At 39.1% G+C, this 22,461-nt stretch overlaps 2 protein-coding genes across 4 annotated transcripts; one reads left to right on the top strand and one right to left on the bottom strand.

The window, feature by feature from the left end:
• Window positions 1–349: 349 nt before the first annotated feature.
• On the bottom strand, window positions 350–4,150 carry ms(2)35Ci (male sterile (2) 35Ci). Of its 3 annotated transcripts, XM_064679304.1 has the most exons (4): window positions 4,009–4,132; window positions 3,846–3,890; window positions 3,646–3,790; window positions 3,339–3,578 (listed from the first exon to the last, which is right to left on the bottom strand). In XM_064679304.1, exons 1-4 carry the CDS (start codon window positions 4,030–4,032, stop codon window positions 3,517–3,519), a joined length of 276 nt encoding a protein of 91 aa, XP_064535374.1. In that variant the 5' UTR covers window positions 4,033–4,132; the 3' UTR covers window positions 3,339–3,516. The 3 variants fall into 3 exon arrangements, 2 of the variants coding, with proteins under 2 accessions (XP_064535374.1, XP_064535372.1); XM_064679302.1 differs by having other exon boundaries at window positions 3,846–4,150; XR_010435882.1 differs by lacking the exons at window positions 3,339–3,578; window positions 3,646–3,790 and adding an exon at window positions 350–739 and having other exon boundaries at window positions 3,846–4,150.
• Window positions 4,151–5,393: 1,243 nt separating this feature from the next.
• On the top strand, window positions 5,394–8,002 carry LOC135426301 (uncharacterized). Its single transcript, XM_064679347.1, has 2 exons — window positions 5,394–6,398; window positions 7,394–8,002. Exon 1 carries the CDS (start codon window positions 5,479–5,481, stop codon window positions 6,340–6,342), a length of 864 nt encoding a protein of 287 aa, XP_064535417.1. The 5' UTR covers window positions 5,394–5,478; the 3' UTR covers window positions 6,343–6,398; window positions 7,394–8,002.
• Window positions 8,003–22,461: the final 14,459 nt, after the last annotated feature.

Raw genomic sequence — 22,461 nt, 5'->3', positions numbered from 1 at the left:
ATCATCAATCAATTGCCTAAGGAAACCAACTCATAAAGTAAATGCAATTGCAAGTCAATTTTTGGGGTGCTTGGACAACAATGTTGCATTGTCGTTGCTGTAACCATTCACCGAATATTCACTGATTTCATAAAATATTACGATAAATGTCGTTTTCAACATTTATAAGCGCAGATTTTCATATTTTATTGCTTATAACTGCAAAGCGACATTAAATGCTGCTGCTTAAAGATACAAAATGCTGCGCATAATAAACCCAACACAGAACCCGATCCCCCAAAAACAGATCTGCCCAGACCCCAGAGCAATCCATACTAAAAACAAAAAAGAAAGAAAGAAAAAAAATGAATTGTCTTCATTTTGTAATTTAATGGTATTTTATTGAATTTTTGATGCACACGGACAAGGCGACTACGGTGTGGAACTGCATCCTTGGCTGCTGTGGCTCCAGTGGCTGCTGCCGGGTTTCGAGATCTTCGGTTAGTTGCCGCCGCCTGTTGACATTTAAAATATGGCCGCGTGTCAGAGCGGATGCCCTACGCCCATTTTTATAGCAGTCAGGTTTACATTTCGATTTCGATTTCAATTTTTTGGCACTGATCCCCAATACGCAGTACCCAGTACCCAAGACCCGAGCCCGAAGCTGTTCCTGAAGCCGGCGTAAATTCAATTTGAAGGTCTGCACAGCGTCTGAATTCCCGAGATACCAACAAAATGTGCTTTCACTTGACCCGCAGTGCTGCGTAAATAAATTTTATCGCTCTGTTGACACGTGCGCGTAATATTTCATTAAATTAAAAATACAGAAATAACAAAAATATACAAATAATAAAAATAAATCCGATGCAAAATGAGCCATTTTTGAATCGCCGAAGCCTAACTACCCTTGCATGCAGATGGATTAAAAGTTAATCACAATTAACTAAATTGAATGATATGTAACCGATATAATCTTATCTTTTCGATTTTAAAATCTTGGGAATTACTATCAAACAAACTTTGTAAGCTTACGCCCGGTCCCTACATATTCAAGATTCTTAATAGGGCAAGCGACCAGTGTTGGGCAACACTTCTATATGCTAGAACAGCTTCCTTTCTACTTCGCAACAAAATACTTCTTAAATAAGTTTTTGTTTAGATTTTAGTTAAAAATGTTTTAAAATGCGCAACAACAAATTGTTGTCAAAAACTGAAGAGAATTGTAATGTTGTCAAAAACTGAAGAGAATTGTAATTGAATATTGTATAAACTTAATTTTAACTGATAGATAGAAGTGCGAGATATTTCAGTTTAATAAACTTGATCAGCGGATACTCAAAGCTTCTCTTATTATTCTCTATTATATAATTAAACTCAATATTCGTTTTTTGTAAAATGTAAAATGTTCTTGACGAATCTTAAAAAAGTTAAGAAAAAAATATTGTATTACATTGGTTTCTGTATAAGTTGTGTAATCTCAAAAAAATCACTCAAAATATAAAAAGCTAATGAATAGACGAACGGCGTCAAGTTATTTTTAAAAACAAGTCTTTATTTATGTAAAAGCTAATCGTAATCAATTCGAATCGACTCAAAATAAATTTATTGAGAGTATATACAATGGGATCATTAAATGCCTGTTGACTTCATAAATTGTATATACCCAGTGTAAGAGTATAAATATATATGCAATCAGTAAGGCTTGTGCAGGGTGCATAAACAAATCGGCAGCCGCATCGTAACTTCGTTTTCAATTTGGCAAGTTTGACACTTGGCCAGTTAGTCAATTGGCCAAGTTTCACAATTGGCCAACGGGCGCGCAATTCAAAAATGTGTCTAAGTGCCACCTACGTTGCATGCTGTTGGAATTGGTTTGAAGTTGCAGTTAAAGTTGCCGTTGCGCGTTGCGCGTTGCCGTTGTCATTGGGGGCAACCTGTCGCTACTTGCGCCATTCACTTGCCGGCAATGCGTGGCTCCTGCTTTTGCTCTGATTGCAAATGTCACGTAAAGCAAAACAACAATCAGCATGGGCCATTTCTTAGACCGCTATAACAAATAAATAAACTCGCGTGAGTTGCAACTTTAACTTAAGCTAATTAATCACAGACTAGCCCCCTGGCAAATGCGACTGCAGCACAGGTAAATTAAATGCCGCCTAGTTATTGGTATAGCTATATGTTGCTAATATATACGGACAAGTTAAGGGGTTAGGTAAGATCAACTTCCATCGAAGAGTATATTCGATATATTTCATTCTCAAAAAAACCTAAATACAAACAGTGGAAAGGGGACTAAATCCGTAGGGACTTGAGTTGAGTGAGAGCTTTTAATTCTATATATAGTCTTTAGTTCTAAGATCTGGTGGCTTCTTCAGACAGATAGCTACGCAGCCGGAGGAAAAGGCAGACAGTGTGCAAAAAGAGAAAGATAAAGTTTATGCTTCTGTAGTGAAAATCTCATATTTCAAAAACGCAGATATAAAAGAACGTAAATATTTTTCTGCAGTCTACCCACGTACATGATCATTATAAGCCCACTTTGTATTTATGTAAAACCAATTAGGTAACTGCATGTTAAGCGTATGCCAAGAGGGAATTTATTGAATACACTCGAATTGTAATTGTAATTGTAACTGAAACTGCAGTTGATGTTGCCGTTGCCGAAGCCGTTGCGGCCCTTACCCTGCGGTCAGTCATAATTTTAGCCATAATCGAATCGAATCGGTTAAGAGTAATGGACCAAAGGGTTGGAACCACGGCAACGCCCTCAACATACTACCGAAACATACGAGTACAGCCCAAAACGTATTCGTTGCACACATTTTTCATACTTGCCTTCAACTTTGCACTGCCAAAGCGAATGAACCGAGTGACCAGAAGATAAGAGCTATACATAAAATGAAAAAAGCAAGTCAAGGCGCACTTTCAATTAATCAACGAAATTAATTAAGCCCCCCCGATCAGTGATCAGTAGTGGCCAGGCAACGGCCTCCTGAGCACCGAGAGCGCTGAGCATTGAGGATTGCAACATAATTTTCATTTTGGCACAGCGTGCGTTTGTCGTCGCGTTGTTGTTATCATAGCAGGACGTGGCGTCGACGTCCACGTTCATGTCCAAGTCCATGTCCGCGTCGCCAGCTCAGCAGCTCAGTTGGTCAGTTGGTCACTGGTCACCGCACTCAATTAGCACGCATGTAGCGCAACGGTGCGGCGATAATTAAGCCAAAGCCTCTGCATATGCATACATACATATAGCTGAAGCTCTAGCCTGGGTCTAAAGCCCGAATTGGAGCCTGGTGACAATTGGGCCCGCACGATTTATGCGCTGCAGCCTGATGCCGGCGACCAATTGCGCAACATTTGTCTAATAAATTTGCGTTTAATCACGGCACAAAATGCTACACGCTGTGATTAAGTCCGCTGACGTTGACCGTACCAACTACCGTTTTTGGCCATGATAAGCAGCAGCAGCAGCAGCAGCAGCAGCAGTCAGCCAGCAGCCTCCGAGCCTCTGGTCTATAATTCAACACCTAATGCTTAATATGAATTCTCCGTCTCCTGATAGAAGGAGTAAGCAACAATCACTACATAGATAGTAGCTGTGAAACGCATGTGTTAATTAATTAATTAGTTCAATTTTAAATTACGCGCTTCTCTTTAACTCACTGCCTATCGAGAGAAAGGAGTATGCGACCAGTAGATCGTCTTCTATGCTGGCACTGGACATCAGCAGGTAGAATATCAATTCGATAATTAAACTCGTAAGCTTCACAACTATTTGTACGGGCAGTAAATAGTTAAGAGTTTCAGGCTGTCGAAACACTGTGCTGAAATATTGTGTTACCACCAGATTTTAGGGCACTCACATTATATGCGACAGTCAGTAGTAAGATTCCAGCAATTATATTAATCTGTGCATGCAGAAACCATATCACGATCATACGATGACAAATTTGTCCGTATTCCAATACCACTAAATACACATTTGCAAAACCGTGCAGGATGATAAAGTAACCAAGTAAGACGCACCCGAGTCGTAGAGACATGCAACATAGAAATGACTTCAAAACAATCATGCTTGATAAAGTACACTACCAAAATTGAGTATTTCGATTTGTTCTCAGGAAGTAACTATTTCAATTTCTATGTAAATTTGTAATTTTGAAAGTATTTGCGAAGAAAACAATTATGTAATTTTCTTGCAAGTATTAAATAGAATAGTAAGGTTTGTACAATAGTTTCTTATGGCAAAAATCTGGCAACATTATTCTTGTACATATATATTTAGACATGGGTCAAAATTTCCCGCATCCATACTCAGTTCCAGTTCTTCATGGATTGGCCTTTTAATCAATTTGGCATTTAAATCTGGCAACATTGTTCTTGGTCAAAATTCATGTGAAAATGGTACCCTCAAATATCCTATATAGACATAGGTCAAAATTTCCCTCAACCATAACTCGGTCAAATCTCATCCGACTTTCATGCGGTTTGAGTATTTCTTCATTGTTTGCCCTATAGATCAATTTGGCATCTAAATGTGGCAACATCATTCTTGGTCAAAATTCATGTGAAAATGGTACTCTCAAATATCCTATATAGACATAGGTCAAAATTTCCCACAACCATAACTCGGTCAAATCTCATCCGACTTTCATGCGGTTTGAGTATTTCTTCATGGTTTGGCCTCTAAAATAATTTGGAATTTAAATCTGGCAACATTGTTCTTGGTCGAAATCCATGTTAAAAAGGTACCCTTAAATATCCTATATAGACATAGGTCAAAATTGCCCACATCCATAACTCGGTCAAATCCCATCAGATTCATAAAGTTTGGGTCTTTCTTCATGGCTTGGCCTCTAGATCAATTAAGCATCTAAATGGGCAACATCATTCTTGGTCAAAATTGGCATTCAAATCTGGCAACATTATTCTTGTATTTTATTAAAGTATAGACAACATTTCACTGCTGTAATTTCTCGCACAGAAACCCTTTCAATTTTTTCCGATAAATGTGTTTTTGTTGATGCTCTTCTAGCGTCACATACCACTAACATCTTACGGAAGTAAATTGAATATATTTGCAAATATAGAAAAACTGTGTTCTATTCAAAATCTAATATATTTACGGCCTTTCACAATTATTTCAGAAACTAAAGAATGTAGGAAAATCAGTTAAACTGGTTTAAAACATGTATTTATATATAAATGAAACCGGAAATGCCCCCATTAGTCTATAGCATATACATATCTTCACAGTTTCATTATACCGTTTATTATAGATTCTAAATTGGCAAGTGTAATCTCAGCAAGGCGGTCTGGCAGGGTTTTTCATTTAACAATGTTATACCTATATAATGAATGATTCTGCATATATCGGCACTTGACTTGCTAAGTCTATAAAACAAAAAGTTTATCCGCTAGGGCTCTGGATTATCTGTCTAGCTTTTTGGCTTTAATTGAAATCCAAATTTTAATATATATCAAAATTAAAGTGTTATGCTACCGAGTGAACATCTACGCAACTTAAATCAACGTCTTATACCATTGACACCAGAGCTGATTCAGGATATGTTGGATAACGAGGGCCTTGAGTATCAGACGCCACCTGGCGGCCGTTCGCTTTGCTCTGAGGACTACAGCCTAGGAAGCACAAGTCATAATACCGCAACGCAGTTTCACGATCAGCACCGGTCCCAATCTAGGCAAGTTAGGCGATGCGAGAGGAGCTCAACGGCTCGCAGACCAAACGGGGAGAGCGATAGTTTGGAGGAAGATAGCCAGCTAAAGCATCAGCGTGCTAGAAAGCATAATCTGTCGAGGCCGTCGAAACCGAAATATCATTTGGAATTACTTTATGCCGGCAGGCAAGGTCAGCAGTTTAGTAGCAGCACAGACGATGAGTCATCGAACTTGAGAAATCTTTTAGATATACTTCGGTCCGCGGAACGACATAATCACAGCAAGAACACCGAGACCAGCTCGGCTGGTGGTTGTACGCTAGCTAAGCAGCCCGAAACATTCTCCATGGAATTCTTGTGCATCAAACCATCGAGAAGATGCCTATATAGTACAAGCTCTGACAGTTTAATTTCCAAACCCTCGAAACATATAGAGGAACAAAGCGATCTTGGCGCACAAAATTATTGCCGCGGAAATCAGCATTGGATTAACATGATGGTGGTACCCAAGTCGGAGACATCCTTTCTACTGAATCAATGCAAACTACAAAACTTTAAGACAAACAGCTGCAATGCCTACTACACGCCCAATGCGAAGGACTTCAGGCGAGACCGTGAGGCGGTTGCTTCACTCTTGGCCAGACCTCGCTGCAAACGGAATTCTAGGAATGCGTATTGGTAGTGAAAGTGAAGTGACTTTTTAATGGGCATTTTAGATGCACACATGTTCAAAACTATGTAAGCCCACACCAACCAAAACAACAACAACGACAATAATAACAACAAATTGCCTGTCATGTTGTGTATGGAGAAATGCTTTTAGTTGAAAGTCTTACCTAGAGAATATCAGAGGGAGAGAGTGAGAGAGGGGGAGAAGCAATAAGGTTACCCTAAAACAAAAGCTGTGTTCAAGCCTACATTTTTCCCCTCGATAAAACATCAATTTGTGTGGGATCTATAGCTTTCAAAGTTTACTTTTCATCAAGACTGCGATTCTTAAGAAAATTCCCAGCGCTTACAAAGACAAGTCTTCGCTGTAAAAAGGTTAAGAGCGAAAACTAAACCAGGTTGCGTCTCTAGGAATAACATTCTAACTTCTGTTCTTCACCGTGTGCTAATAACAAGAATGGGATAAGGTCAATTTGATGACGGTTTATTTATTCTCATTTTATAGTGTGAATAGAGAGAGAGTCCTTTGAATTATGTTAATTATGCCTCCCTTTTAGTCTCAGCAGGTGCTGAAATAGGTTTCAGAACTCTAATAAAAAACAGAAAATTTACTCTTGAGAGTATTAGCATATGCTGCTGTTGAAATATTGAAGATATTTTGAGAAATTGCATCCAAAATTTATGTTAAGATCCAAACTCGCTCACAAATCCAAAGGTGAGGCTTTAAGCTACTTTTGATAGCAAGAATCACTTTCGTTCTGAAGTATTTTGGCAGGCAACTTATATTGACTTTTCCTTGGTTTTAAGATCCTAAGCTCGAGACACCTCCCTTTACTGGAGACCAACGCCTTCAGACATTTCTGTCCACTATCTAAATTGGGTACCAGGCTAAGTCAATAAACGTCTTTGTACTATGCTGTTTCCATACATTACCTTAAAAACTCAAACTCCTTGAGGCCGCAACAAAATTTGACCATATATATATAGGTATAAAGCGCACATTATGGCCCACATATAAATCACCATTAATTTGACAGTAGATTTTACATAACTGCGTCCAACAGGTGAAAGCGAAAAGCGCAGCTGGCTATGGTCATGGCCAGATAAAACCCAGGAGATGCTGGCCCGGCTCCAAATGGAGAGTCATGAAGAAAAACTCGCCACTTGCACTCGTAAAAATTTACTACCTGACATGGCATGCAAAATCGAATTGTGTGCTAATATTTGGCCGAATACTGCACAAGACATCGCTTGGGGCCACCTTTTGGACATGGACATGACGTAGTGACTGCGGACGAGGAAATTTCCCAGTGCCAGCATCGACTTTCTGACAACAATAAAATCATTTTTGCATGCTCAAATTGGCAAATACCAGTTAGGCTGCGCTGGATGTGATGGCCAGCTAGGGCGGGCGATTGTATGTGTGGAATAATCAAAGGAATGGCCAACGTCGGCATTTGTCTACCTTGCAAGTGTCTCCGTGATCGACATGCAACGCCAGTGAAAATGGTTGTCAAATGGGTAAAAGTTGTCATGGAACCCAGCCGGCCTGAGCCTAACTAAACTTTTTGTTGCTCTCACCTAAGGGTACTATAAATTTAAATAAATCGCCTGTAAGACATAATATTTGAGCTAATAAAAAAATGGACACATTTTAATGCCTATGAAAGTAAGAGATTGCATGTTGCTTTATATTTGTGTGTTTATCGACCATTAATAAATAAATTTAAATAAATTCAGTTCTTCCTTGGACATATATATCTTACAGTTGATATTTGAAAGACATTACACATTGAAGACGCCCCGAGCTCAGAAACAACAAAAGTTAAAGACTCGTAATTTGATATCTCCCTTCATAATAAGGATCCATTTCGATTTTGAGACTTGGTTCTTAGCCATAACTCAAAAATGAAAATGGAGATAATAATGAGTGCACTTTCTATACATAGTGTGGGGCAAACGGAAGAATAAGCACAACTTTGGCGCTGGGTTTTGGGAGTCTCCTAGTTGGACACTTCCGAGTAAGGCACCTAAATTGTTTTTAATTGTTGTTTAAAATTAAGGTTAAATAACAAACCTCATCAAAACACATCCAATGCAAGACATCAGAGTTTCCCTTCTGACTGGCTACATTTATATTTTTGCAATAGTTAGTTATCTATCTATTAATAAGCTAATAGTTTATTATTATATAGGGTAAAGTCCTTAGAATAATGTTAGTGTATTATTATTTTTCAAGGGAATTTAATTGAAGCAGACCTTAGAAATTTATGAAATGTATATTTGTGATATGACTATAGTTATATTTGGCCTTATTTGAGCAGAACAAAGGCCACGTTTTGTGCCAGCATCTGTACCATAGTTGGAACTGGTTAACATGATTATGCAAGGTTAACTGCGTTGCGGGAGTTGGGGGGAACAAAGATGATGGCAACGATCGAACGTACGTTTAGCCAACAATGCTGGGAATCTTAAGCCATGCACTTAAACTTAATCCAAGTCAAACAAAATGCCAACAAGAAGTTGCAGTTGCAGTTGCTATTGAAGTTGAAGTTGCAATGGCGAATTGCAAGCTGCGTAGCTTGTCAAAGACAATTACGCGGACGATCACAATTGAGTGACTGATTGGCGAGGGGAGAGTAGTAGCATGGTTGAATGGGATGCAGGCGAACAGAGGCAGCTTGAAACTTGAGACATTGAAGGCGTCGCGACAAAATGCCACAAAATGTATATCCTCGAGAGACGCCGCCGCTGCCGGCGTTGCCAACTGGCGACAATAAAAAAGGTGCTGAGCAATTTGGCGGACGCGGCTCTAATTGAGCCCAACGGCGCCCCCTCCCCGCCCCTCCGTCAATCCCACTGGCCCCCACACTCAACGCCAGTTGGCTGGAAGTCGTTGACACGTGTGTATGCCGGGGCACTATGCTAAAATTTATATGTATTAGCCATGGCTAAGTGTCTGGCCGATAAATGGAGAAAGGTGCTTTGATTTAGTCCAAGCGCTCTACAAAGGTTTAACTCGCTCGCCTGCCAGGTGACAATCAATTTGTATATTTTCGCTTGAAATTATTTCTTTAATTTTGCGCACACATGCAGCGAGCGAGATGGCATGCTAGCTGTGCAAGCGAGACGGCATGCGATTGGAATTTCATTTAGAAAGTTGCGCCAAAATGCAGTTTAAATAACAAAAAAGAAAAAATTTGCATTTGCCAAAGTCTGAGCGACATTGGCAGACTTCCGAGGCCACAGGCGACAGACGAAAGACTTTTCAGTCTGTAAACTCTTGCGACATTCTTCTCGAGTTGTGGAACGCCTTCACTTTTCACTTGAAGGCCCAATAGCCTTCTCTTAACTGGGCCATTTAATAAAAAATGTTATCATCATTTTTTCGGTGTACCCGCACGATTTCCATACGATTATTCTAATTCCGTCAATCATCTGCAACTGCAACTGTCTGCCTAACCAGTCAAGCTCGTGCTCTATTGATCTTGTTTTTTTTTTTCCTCTGTTAATTTCTCGATTTTGATCTTTAACTTGTCTTGAGAGCAGCCGATGCGATGCTGTATGCGTAGATGATTTTTGCCACTCCTTTGGGCCATGTGGCTGCGTACTTCTGATGAAATGCTTTCTACTTTGATTCATTGTCTTTGTGCCCAGCTTTGTTTTGAAAATTCAGTTTTGAAAATCGTTTGGCTTTAATGGCTTTTGATTGATTATCGCGTGCCACGCTCTGTGGGTGCTCCAGCTCCAGCTCCAGCTCCAGCCACAACCTCAACTCCAGCTTTAGCTCAAGCTCCATGTGTGCTGTTTGGCCCACGTTTTCTATGATGCTTTTGTGGGTTGTTTTCTATTTTTTTCCTACTTTTTTTTTATTGAAGTATGCTTAATTAGCTTGATGTGTGTGCCTGTCTCCCTCGCCGCTGCACGTGCTGTGAGTTCCTGGTACAAGAGCTGAGTGGGCACAGACAAACCGAACGATGCAATAAGTTCAGAGTTGAGTCTTATAACAAGTTTACTTTACACGATATGCTTAAAGGGCTGCTACGTGACGTCGTCTTGACGATCATTAAAACCGTGTGGAGCGGTTCAGAGTGTTGACTGCAACTCAATGATAACAAGGTTGATATTTAAAAATGTTTATAAATATATTTTACATGCATCAGCAGTTTCAGCTTCTCTTACGCAGGTTAAGAACTATAAAATGTGATTTTTAAGCTCGCCTAAGCACAGCCCATTGCAATTACATAACCATATTTGATAGATGGCAGTTTTTTATAAAAGTCAATTTGATGCATTAAACTTTGCACGGCTTGCAATATTTACAGTAGAAATTAACATAGTTTGATTAATTTTTAGAAAAAATGTGAAAAACGAAGGTTTAAAGCAAAACTTTGGCTCAAGGTTCACCAATCGTGAGGCACTGACAATTTTTTTGCCCACAACCTAATTTAAAAATCTTTAAGAGCTTTACACAGAATGCAACTCTTGCTGTCTGATTGTCTAGAATTATATAAACCTATCGTATATAATAAAGATAAGTTTTGTGTATCAGATGTATGCAATAAATATCACTTAAGGCTCAATGAACTTCTTTCACCTTATTTTGCCTACCATTTTGTGTAGATTATTCTTTTTGCATATGTGTTGATGGATATTTTCTAGAAAAAGACCTTTTAAGATTCGTGAATCAGATGTAATTGGAGCTTTAAGCTGCCCTTATTGTGTCGGTCAAATTTGTTTAATATTACTTAAAGCTCATTAAAATTATATTTAATGTAGCTTGAAAGCTGTTTTAATGTAGCTTTCAAGACTATTCTGTTTGCATATATATTGATGATTATTATCTGGAAAACCCCTTTTTAAGATTTCTATTTCAGATGTAATTGCAGCTTTAAGCTGTCCCGTCAAAAGCAATAAATATCATTTAAAGCTCTTTGTAGTTTCGTCAGCTTCGAGGTCTACTTCTATTTAATGTGTCTTTCAAGACTATTCTTTTTGCATATATCTTGATGGTTATTTTCTGGAAGAAACCCTTTTGTCTTCTGAAATTCACTTGCAATTCTTCTGTTTCTTCATAATCTTTTTGTGCCTTTCAGAAACTGGAGTTTGGAAAATGTTTTTTTTTATGCTGCTTGTCTGCTGCTCATTAGACCCAATGTCCATGCGTTGGCTGTCCTACGCACTCCTTTTTAGTCTTAGTAACAATTTTTTGTTTGTGCTGTTGCTGCTGTTTTGCTGTCTCATGGAGCATAAAAACTGTTGCATTGTCTCTGTGACTGTTTTTTAACGGGGCAGCCAGCTCCTATGGTGCCTGGAGCCAGCTTGTTGGCTCCTGGCAATGGCCGATGGTGGGTGATAAATGTTAAGAGTCGCGCGTGTGCAGGCAGCAAGCAGCTTCCATTGAAATTAGTTATTCACGCGGATCGTTTAAGGCAATCCAACACCAGGAGGCAGCTAGGTGGAGGCGACTCGGCTGGTTAGCTGGTTAGCTGCTCTTGGAACTGGGCTCTTTGGTCATGGCTTGTCAGTGATGGCTCCAGCGGCTGCTTGTTGTGGCTGTGGCTGCGGCTGTGGCTATTGTCGCCGCTTTTGTTTTAATGATCGTGCCACTTGGTGTCTCCCTGCCTGTTGCCAGCTCATTTACCGCTGCGGCAAACGGGATGACTTCAGTGGCATTGGCTTTGCCACCGTTGCTCGCTTATCAGTGCAACATTTTGCATGTAGCAGGCAAACAAAAAACCACGTTCAACTGCATGGGCATTTGTCACAGTCCCCCCCACTCGCACACACACACACACACACACACACACTTAGACAGACGGACACTTTACATGTGTCTTTGTGTATGTTTTTTTTTATGTGTGCTTTTAGCCATTTTATCGTCGCTTTGGCTACCGCGGCGCTCTGAGTCTCTTTTTTCTAATGGCTCATTTCCTTGCTGCAGCAGTGGCTGCTGCAACAACAACAACAACGGTAATTAACCTGTGCATGTTAATGAACTTCAAACCTGCCCCCAACAGCAAGAAAAGCAGCAACTGCAAAGTTTATGCAGATTTTTGTCTGCCAAACCAAGTCGAGTGGAGCCAGAGCCGCAGTCGGAGCAGGAGCCGGGCCAAGTCGCTTCATGGTTGGCGCTAATGCAAATCTCTGTGTGTGCTCAGGCATTTTGGAGCAAAATGAGGTTGTTGTCGTGCCGTTGACAATCTAATTAGAATACAAAATGCTTTTAGCCAACTTGCGACCAGGTTTCAAGTTCATGGTGTTGACATATGTAGCTGGCAGTGCCGCAGTTTCAGCTTTCAACTCAGCTCCAACTTCAGCTGCACCTCACCCGCATCTGCTGCCCCATCGCCCCATGGTCTATCTGGTAATGGGCTCTCCACGCTGGCAGCTTAATACCTTATTGATATCATATAAGGCAGGTCTCATACAAGCTTTGGATTTAAGATTTTGATTTCGCCTGCTTGACTGCCTGCCTGCTGCTCTCCTGCCAGCCATTATTGTGATTAGATGGAAAGTGCTTTGGCCATTCGGTTGCCATTGAGATGCACCGATGAACCCGGCTGACATCGCAGCCAAAAACTGTCAAAGCCAATGGCATTCATAATGAGTGGAAAGTTGGCAAAATTTTGCTTCAAAATTTGATAACTAAGCTCCGATAATAAAATTGTACAACAACAAAGAAAGGTTCAATTAAGATAACTACAATTTACAATTTTGAACAGTAAATCTCAGTTTTACTCTCTCTAAACTTTATATTAAAGATAGTACGTACCACAGTTTAATTGGCTTTAAGATCTTTTGTTAAAGTACGTAAGATTTTGGAAGCCCTTTTGCAAATTTTTTTTTTTGTAAAAAGCTTTATTTAGGTATACACGTATTATTCCCATCAAATTATTCATATACATTGTTCGAGCTAATTTAATTTTCTTGAGAGGCTCTTTCAGACCCTATAGTATTTTCTATAAAAATTTTTATATTATTGAAATAAGACTGAAATAAGACTGAAATGTACCATTTATATTATTTACATAACTTTTTTATTTATCATCGGCTTTAAATTCATTTGGAAAAATTTTTAGGTAATTTATTTGATAAGTATTTGCAAAGTTCACTGCTCTTTGGTCGAAAGTGTGGGTCAAAGGGTTAATAAACGAACGTGTATTTTTTTTTGCCTTCAAGATTCTCACCACGATATTAACACGAGCGGAAGCCGTTGATTCCAACATTTGGTTCTTTATCCACATATTTATATATTACAAGTAAGGCCGGGCAATACCCACAATTAATAAAAATTATAGGACTAATTTTAGTTATTCCCATTAAACCAAAGAGTATATAACTTATTTATTTATATTTTTTTGGCCTTCGTCTAGTTATAGGATCTCAGTGTAAGTCGGTTGCTTATATCTACCTTATGATTAAAATACATTGATTCTAAGAACTGATATTCGAACAATTCAGTCCAATTAAGAGGATATTTAAAGATAAAGAGGAGGCAGATCTTTAATGTGTGTTTGTAATTCCACATAAATCAAAATGATGATAAAACTTTTTGTTGATGCAGTTAATATGCATCTCGATTAAAATATCAATAAGGAAAAGTGATTAAAATCAAAAACCTTTCATTTATTTAACTTATGTATGAACTGTACTCTCTTATGGCTTGGAGTTTGTGTTCACATATTTAAGTCTTTCAGTTAATACATATAAAATGAAGCAGGTCTCGTAAAACCTTAAGACACCTACACAATCTGTCTCCAATATATATAAATATGTGTAGCAAAGAGCACTTTAGTATAATTTCCTGACCTTTCAGTTGTGTCTGCAATCGTTGTTCTGCATATCAATTGAATGTGCAACCCATTTTGGAGCTCCGAAGACAGCACAAATTACATTCGCACACTCATAAGTCGTCGTCAGTGGCAACTGTTGGCCAAGTTGCAAGTTCACAGATTGCATCACATGACCTCATTTCGTCGCGCAGTTTGCACAAATATTGACTTGGGCTTGGGTTATTTGTGGATTGTGGAAACAGTTGCAGTTGCCTCTGGTCGCCCCCAAACGAACTTGCCAAAGTGGCACACTTGAAAATGCAATTGCAGCAAATTGGCCAGAGCCAAAGAGGAGCAATACCAACAACAGCAAGAAGGAGGCACAATGAGGTCAGTCTAGGGCGATGGCATTGCCGATGTACAAGCTGCGCAGTGGCCATGTTCTCTAATGTCAACTCATAATGCGAGAAAGGAGGAAAGCATGCCGAGCGGGTGGGGTGTGTGTGGGCGGTCAGCAGAGTAGCTGCTGCTTTGTTCTGTTTGGTCTGCTGACCCACAAATAGGCAACAATATTATTGTTGTTGCTATTGTTGATGGTGTCACTGCAACGGCTCGACACGAACTTTGCCTGTGGGCCCAGTTCTCGGTCGCGGTGCCAGTCTCAATCTCAATTTGGTCAATTTGCGCGCATTGACCAAGTTATCAGACTGCCTGCCCATAAGCCATAACAATTGAATGGCAACGAGACAAACATAGCTCTCGACCGTATTCCAAATATATTTTAGGGGCGTTCCCACCTGATGTTCCCCCCTAAAGATCGGAACACGGAACGAAAATGGAAAAAAATTACTGTTCGCAGTTTGAAGTTTGGAAATTGTCGCCGTCCTGTGCTGTGTCCATGTTGCAGCTCCTTGTAACTGTCAGGCCACCAAAAAACAATCATTAAATTGAAAAAAATAAAACAAAAATAAGAAAAGGGTACCAAGTGCAAAAGGTTACAGGTACAGCGCACAAAAAAGTCAACAAACAAATGAAATAAATGAATCGTCGAGAAAGTCTTCGGCATGTCGATAAGCAAATACTCTTCCTCCACTTTAACTCTTTAATTTACTTGTGGTATAAAGTTTGTATTTTATCAATTTAAACTAAAAGTTAAATGCCATAAGATTCATACCAAGTTTGCCTAACATATTCAAACCTACAACTCGGTCAAATCTGTCTTATTTTGTCTTAAGCTCATTTCAATTTTTATTTATTTTTATTTTTTATTGTGTTTTTCTTGGTCACACTTAAAATTTTAAAAATAAAAATTTTTTGTAACAATTTCAAAATTTCCAATTTTCGCCTTTGGGATTGCCTCTTGAGATTGGAATTAAGTACACATAAGTATGTGTTTGTTTATGCTATGCAAAACTTTGTCACATAATTGTTATGCCCAGTTTTTAGGGCATTGTGCAACTGTACAACCTGGCTAAAAGGAACAGCAACAAATAAATCTGACAAGAGTTGCAGCTTGCAGTCGCTGCTTTGACTTTAGAATGCACCAAAAGGCCGCCCGATGATGAAGTGATTTTGGGGGGTGTGGGAGCTGGGGGCTGGGGCTGGGGATAGCTGCGGCAACGCCAATCGGCAGTCGAGATTTGGAGTTGGGAGCCCTGAGGAGCTGGGCAAGGAGCTGAAGTCGGAGTCGGAGTCACTGCAGCGACTTCAATGCGCACGCGCTGGCTGCCACTTAACGAGCGTTGGGCCCAAATGGAAGGAAAGCAGCGCGACGTTGCCATCGAGGGCGTTGCAAGAGTCTCTTTGGCTTTGGCTGCGGCTGCGGCTGTGGCAACTGCAACAGCCAAAGCAAAAAAGAAGGTGACAAAGTCACGAAATTCTTGTCAATTTTCAACTACAGACCAATTTGTTTGTCTTCCCAGTTTTGCAGAGCGGCAGGCGCAAAAAATAAAGTCCAACTGCACAGCAAAAAAAAAAAAAATAAACAGGAAAAGAAAATAAAACTAAACACAGGAAAAAATAAAAACATCGTGACAAATCAGGCTACCAAAATTGGGCGCAAATCGTAAAGCGCAAAAGCGCAGCTTGTGTCGCCTTTGCCAAGGCTAAGGTAGCCCCCATATCAATAAGTTTTTCCCAGAGCGGCAGAGCAGACGCCTCCATATCAACACCTTTCAGATGTGGAGGCCTTCTCTACTCTTAACAGTTAAATTGTTTCCCAGGATGGGGCAAAACTTCTCACCGGGCTGATTTTGGTCATGTATAAAGCCAAATGAAATTGTCTGGCACGCTAAGTGTTTTCTTCAGTTCAGCCTGCCTTATATAGCCGATTGATTGCTCCACTAACATAATCCATTCGTGGCCAGAGGCCCAAACAGCACATGCAACGCGCTGCAACAGCGGCAACATTCTCTCTGATCTTTACCAGGCAGCATCAAACAAAATCATTTGCTCAACATTTTCATTCAGGCCACAAACATCTTGCCACAATAAATTTCAATTACTTAACCACATTTTAAGACACTTTTACCGCTAAAAGTATTTGCTGGTGCTATTGTTGTTGCCTCTGTTGTTGTTGTTGTTGTTGGCTGTTGCACAAACATTGTTCAGTTTTGACATCAGGCGTGAGAGAAAGATGCTGACAGCGAGTTGCGGCTCGCTAACTCTTTCATTAAACACCATTCAATAGCTTTATTCATTTGTTATTTATCATACAATTTTATAGCTAATAATTATGGTTCTGTAAGAATATCCACCCCGCTTTTCCATTCCCTGATAATTGAGTACGAAGTCGATTGTTTTCCTATTAGTTATTTCTTTTATAGGGTAAATAAACTGTTGAAAATTTCATTTGCAAAGGTGAAAAATGGGTGAAAAACAGTTTTATAAAAAAATAATGATAAATATTATTAACCATAAGATCAATTTAAGATTTTAGTTTAAAATTGTCGGTTCAGCTTTAAACAGCTTTTTTCGAATTATCGATACGCTTTTTCATAAAATCGTTCGGAAAATGGGTGAAAAATATAGGCTTTAAGTTGTCAGAAACTCAAACAGTTGGTGCGGTTATATTATGCCAGATTATATATAGTATGGCATAAAAAACAAGACCTATCAATGTGATTTCTACCAAGCTTAAAGCTCAAAACATATATATAGCAACAATCTGTTATTAACTTTTGACATTAGAACCCCAAATCTTTATTGTACCTTAGCTTAAAACAGTTCGCAAACTTGAAACAATCTAAACAAAACCAAGCTAGGGCTTCTATATGATATAGTGATCCGATCCGGCCAGTACCTAAACATACGAATTACCTGCAGCAGAAAGACGGACTATGCAAAGTTTTAATACGATAAATAGAAACAAAAAGAAGGAGGGACGGACATGACTTTATTGTCTTGGCTGTTGATACTCGTCAAAAAAATAAATATTTCATGGAGTAGGATATGTCTCCTTCAATGAACTAGATATTTTTTGACTAAATTATAACAACCTCCAAAAGGATTAAAAAAAACTAACTCGGCTACATTAAATAAGAAATATAAGCTTTATGCGCTCGTAGCTGCCTGTGACATAAACACAAAACTATTAAACCCTTTAAAAACTATTTGATTAAGTTTTAACTCTTAGAGAGAATCCTTTTGCATGGCTGCCATAAGGTGAAATATATTTAGAAAGTCATATGCAGCAAAAACAAAATCAAAAGCAATAACAAATTTCAACGATGAAGCTGTTGTGAACAACATGAAAAATCAATCATGTCAGGACCGGAATAAGATGTTGACAAGCGGCGCTCAGATCAAAGCCTTGGACATAGCACATTACGAGCGTATTGTCTTGGGGCTGGCAACAGTTGCTGCTGCAGTTGCAATACCTCGCCCGATTCCCGATTTAGTCAACTGGAAAATGCGTAACAATATTTATGTCATCGACGCTTGGGAGATGACAAATCCAAATCCATGCGCATGCCCAGAGCCACAGTCAGAGCCCGGTCCAGACCCAGAGATCAAAACATTGACGCCATATCACATACGCGACCGCCCAGGCGACCACACCCAGAGTCGGCTTCCACTTGATCCTGGCTAGCGCCAAGCTGCCAACTTGCCAATCGCCCAGCTCCAGCTCCAGTTCCAGTTCCAATCCAACAGCGCCACATGTTCGCCTTTCGTGTTTGCTGTTTTGATTTACTCTGGCACTGGCTTTATTTATAGACAGTGTATCACGCTTCCCCTGTTGCTCTCGCTCCAGTTGGGGCACCCTGTTGCGTCATCTATGCGTCCGGTGGGTGGCTCAACCGTCCCGCTCAGCCGTCCCGCTGCCCCGTTGTCCATGGCTGCCGACTCCTTGGCCGCTGTCGCTTTTTAATTTGGCAAATTTATACACACCACGTTGCACAGTAGTTCACAGTTGTTGTTAATATTATGGTCAGCAATTGGTTTATTATGAGCAAGATCATATTACAAGGCTGACCGACTGAGCAATACCCTAACTATTACAAAAGTAGGTTAATTCTAGATGGAAGTGAAGGTCAAGCTTTGGTGGTTGAAGCTTAGGATTCAAACTCATTTGCAAAGCTCTTATTGAAAGATTACTTGAGACGTATTTCAAATATGGAAAATCCAACCCTGGGCGAGGTTGTAAGGTTCATCAGATTCGAAATTAATTTCAAAGCTCTCAAAGCTCATTTATATATTCCCTTTTTTAATTTTCCATCCAATTGGGTTCAACAAATATTTTAAATATCTACGCAAATTATATTAAATTTCTTATGAGCGTGAAATAGGAGATAAGTATTGCTTAAAATATTAAGAAAAAATGACCAGAGCAAAGCTGGGCAAAACCTTTTTTATATTTTATTTGTAATGCCAAGATTTCGGCTATATCATGAGAAGGTAAAGCCTGCTAGTCAAAAAAATAAACTTTAAATGTCTGGAAACTTTGAAAGTTTCGATGGGTAGTTAACATTTTAGAATTATAGAAACTTTGCTAAGCTCTATGGGACCTCAATAATTATATAACGTACAAGAAAAATTTAACGATAAAATTAGTAAATATTAAAAGCAAAAGTTCAAACAAGTCAAAACTCACTGATATTGAAATTCTAAAAAAAACCGATATTCTTTTTTAATTTACATTAATGACTTAAAAGCTTACTTAATTTTCTATAAACTAAATATGACTATTATCGAAACGGTCCAAATTAATGTCTAGGCAAATAAAAAAAAATTATATTGCTATTTTATATATCTTTGGTAACAAATAGTTAAATTGTGGGAAAAGCTCACGCTGAGTTTTAATTTTTAAGCAAAAATAAGACGTCGCATATCCCTCTTTTACTCTCTGTTTTACGGGGTATCGAGAGTTAAAGTTGATTCATAAAATGGTTTTATTTTGCCGCTGCCAGTTGCTCATTTCCACTTTCAGACCACCCACTGTCTTAAATTTCAACAAATTTACACACCAGCAACACACACCCTTACACACGCGCGCACACACACACACACGGCTGCGCAGCTGCTCAAAGTAAGCGCAGCGAATTTGTTAAAAAGCGTTGTAATTTTTCAACTGCAAAATCCCCAAGCGCACAGTAACACACACAAACACACACACACACACATACAACAGGAACAGCAACAACAACAACAATCACAACAACAAGAGGAACAACAGACGTCAGCTTAATTAATAGATTTATAGCTATGACTGCATATTATAACAAATTGGTAACGAATTAATCCTTTCAGCCGTGTAAATCGAGCACGCAGAACCAGGCACACACAGGAACACACACACACACACAATTGGTGGGCATTACTCATACGCAGCGATGCACCAGCAGCTGGGCCTTGGCTCTAATGAGGCGGCCCTCATTCGAGTTGTCCGCTTGCTCAGGCACAGGTCAATAAAAAAGAGTAAAAACTGCATTTAACTGGCCAGCTCTGTTCTTTTCAGGCACAGCATACCCCAAGCTGCCCCCCCCCCCCCCTTCCCACCCTCTCAGGCATTGCCAAATATGGTTTAGTAGCCAAACCATTGTTCCGGGGCGCGCATCTTCCTTGACCAAGTTGCGATATTTAAAATTTATGTGCGCCTGTGCCAGGTTTTGCTAAGGAATAACAGACACAAAACTACAAAAAAATTAGGGAAAAATAAATAAGTGAAGGGTGATTGACTGACAGACACCCTATAATACCAAAGCTGCAAATCCAAAGCTAACCCGAACTTGTTCGAGCGCGGATTTCAATATTATATTAACCATGAACCGTAAGCCAGGTTAGTTGGATAAAGAACAATCAAATCTAAGACGAATTAAATCACATTTTTCCAAAAATAGGTTTGATTTAAAAAAACTTTTTTTTCACTTTGCAAGTCCTTAAGGTTTTAAAATTGCCGTTACGATGGTTTCAGTTTTTCAAATATGAACAAATCCCCAATAATTAAAAATATAAACTTTGAAAAAATTACATATGTGAAAGACTTCCAATCCATTTTCTGTCTTTAAGACTTTACTTATTTAGTTAATATAAATAATAAGGATAGTCCTAGTCACCGATGACCCTTGGCTTGACCTTTAGGTAAGGAGCTGGTTCGGGCCATGAACCGAACCACCAACAATTTTTGGGCTTGCAGACCTGATAGTTCATCAAAGATAGACAAAATTGTCGGCTATAAAAAACTAGGACTTTAGGAAATTAAGTTTGTTGATTTGTTGTATTCAACAAATGAGATAAAACTTTTGTTGAACGCACCCACCCATATTAAACGCATATAATATACCCTGTTGCCTCTTAACTATAGGGTATTGAAATAGGAAGGAACCTGTGGGTCGCGAAGTTTTGGCCCCGCTTCGTTGGGCTTCGACAGGCAACACATGTTCGGGCTGCGCCTGGGCATCGTGTGTTTATCTTGGCCAGGCTTTAATGATGATGCTGTTGATGCCGCTGCTGACGTTGACTCAGCGACTCTTCGAACTTGGCGGCTACTGTGCCTGTGTGTGTGTGTGTGTGTGTGTGTGTGCCCCTGTGTGCTCCTATGCGCTGTGGGCTACTGTGTGGAAGCTGTCCAAACTGATGCTGGCCGGCTCTCCATACCATGTGGGCTTGATTTAGTGCAACGCTTTCGGACTCTGTTGCTTATGAATGTTCCTCTCTGCTTGATGGTAATAATGATGATGATGAGGCCAAAACGAGGAGTTATGACTTGAACTCTGCTACTTGAACTTCATTTTGAGCTGTGGGTTAGCTGATGGCCAAACGAATAGTTTTTCCAAAGGTTCCTCAAGTTCGCCCAGAAACTTGTTTCGGGTGCCAGTTAAAGAAAAAGTAGCCTATCATATGAATCAATGTTTCACAGATCGATAATTATCGGTGTTTAATCGATATTTCTTAACCACTTGAAATCATTTACTATTAATGTTCGCAGCAGAACGCCCTCTGAATAATATTATATCTGAATTACAATATATCTTTACTTCTCAAATCACGATATTGAAGTCACATACTATTATTTTTAAACCACCATAAAATACCATTGTAAATTGCTCACCACTAATCTATCGATAGTTATTGTTGAAAGTTCGAGAAGTAAATCACGCATTACAAGCAGTCTAAAGGCTCCTTTGATTTTTATTAAAATTTATAAAACATAAAAGGGGCCGAAGTGGGGTGCAAACTAGCATCTCCTCAAAACAATTAATTTATTTTAAATGGATATATATAAATATAAAATATGTAAATTTTCGATTTTTTCAACCAGAACATTTCGACTTAAAATATCGATAGTCGATTGTTTTTTAAGTAAAAGCGATAAAAACATTATTTTCCTTTTTTTCAAATTGATATGCATATGTACAAATATGGCATATGGCAAAACCGAACCGGTTCAAGCCCGGATATTCAATTTATTGAAATAAACCAAATATTTGTACAAATTGTACAAAAAGCAGCTGAGCCAAAATCCAAAACAAAGTACATTTTTTTCTAAAATTATTTGGCTTAAAACAAATTGTTTTTTTAGCGAGCATATAAACTTGGGTCCCAACCTTTGCACTTATCGAAACTATTTGATAGATAATTAAATAAAGAAATGTGTTGAACAGAATAAAGTTTTGAACCAAGTCCAGAGTTAAAGGATATGAAACCCCGATTTACGAATCAAACCAAGAGGCGGGCAGATGGTTAGAACCGAGAATCGAACCGCCGACCATATTTCGAGCCTGTTGTCTTGGTATTGAGGAGAATAGAGGCATTATTTATATAGATATTTACTTTCAGTTGACCGCCATTTCAAGCTGTCTAAATAAAATACGTTTTAGTTTTATTTAAAATTTGAGAAGCACTCTTTTAAACTTCTT

The sequence above is a fragment of the Drosophila montana genome, unplaced genomic scaffold (assembly GCF_035044405.1).
Source record: "Drosophila montana isolate Dmon_TW-CO22-7 unplaced genomic scaffold, ASM3504440v1 contig_1_1, whole genome shotgun sequence".
NCBI lineage: Eukaryota > Metazoa > Arthropoda > Insecta > Diptera > Drosophilidae > Drosophila > Drosophila montana.
The sequence above is the reverse complement of the archived record's forward strand: the minus strand, read 5'-3'. Positions and strand labels throughout refer to the sequence as shown.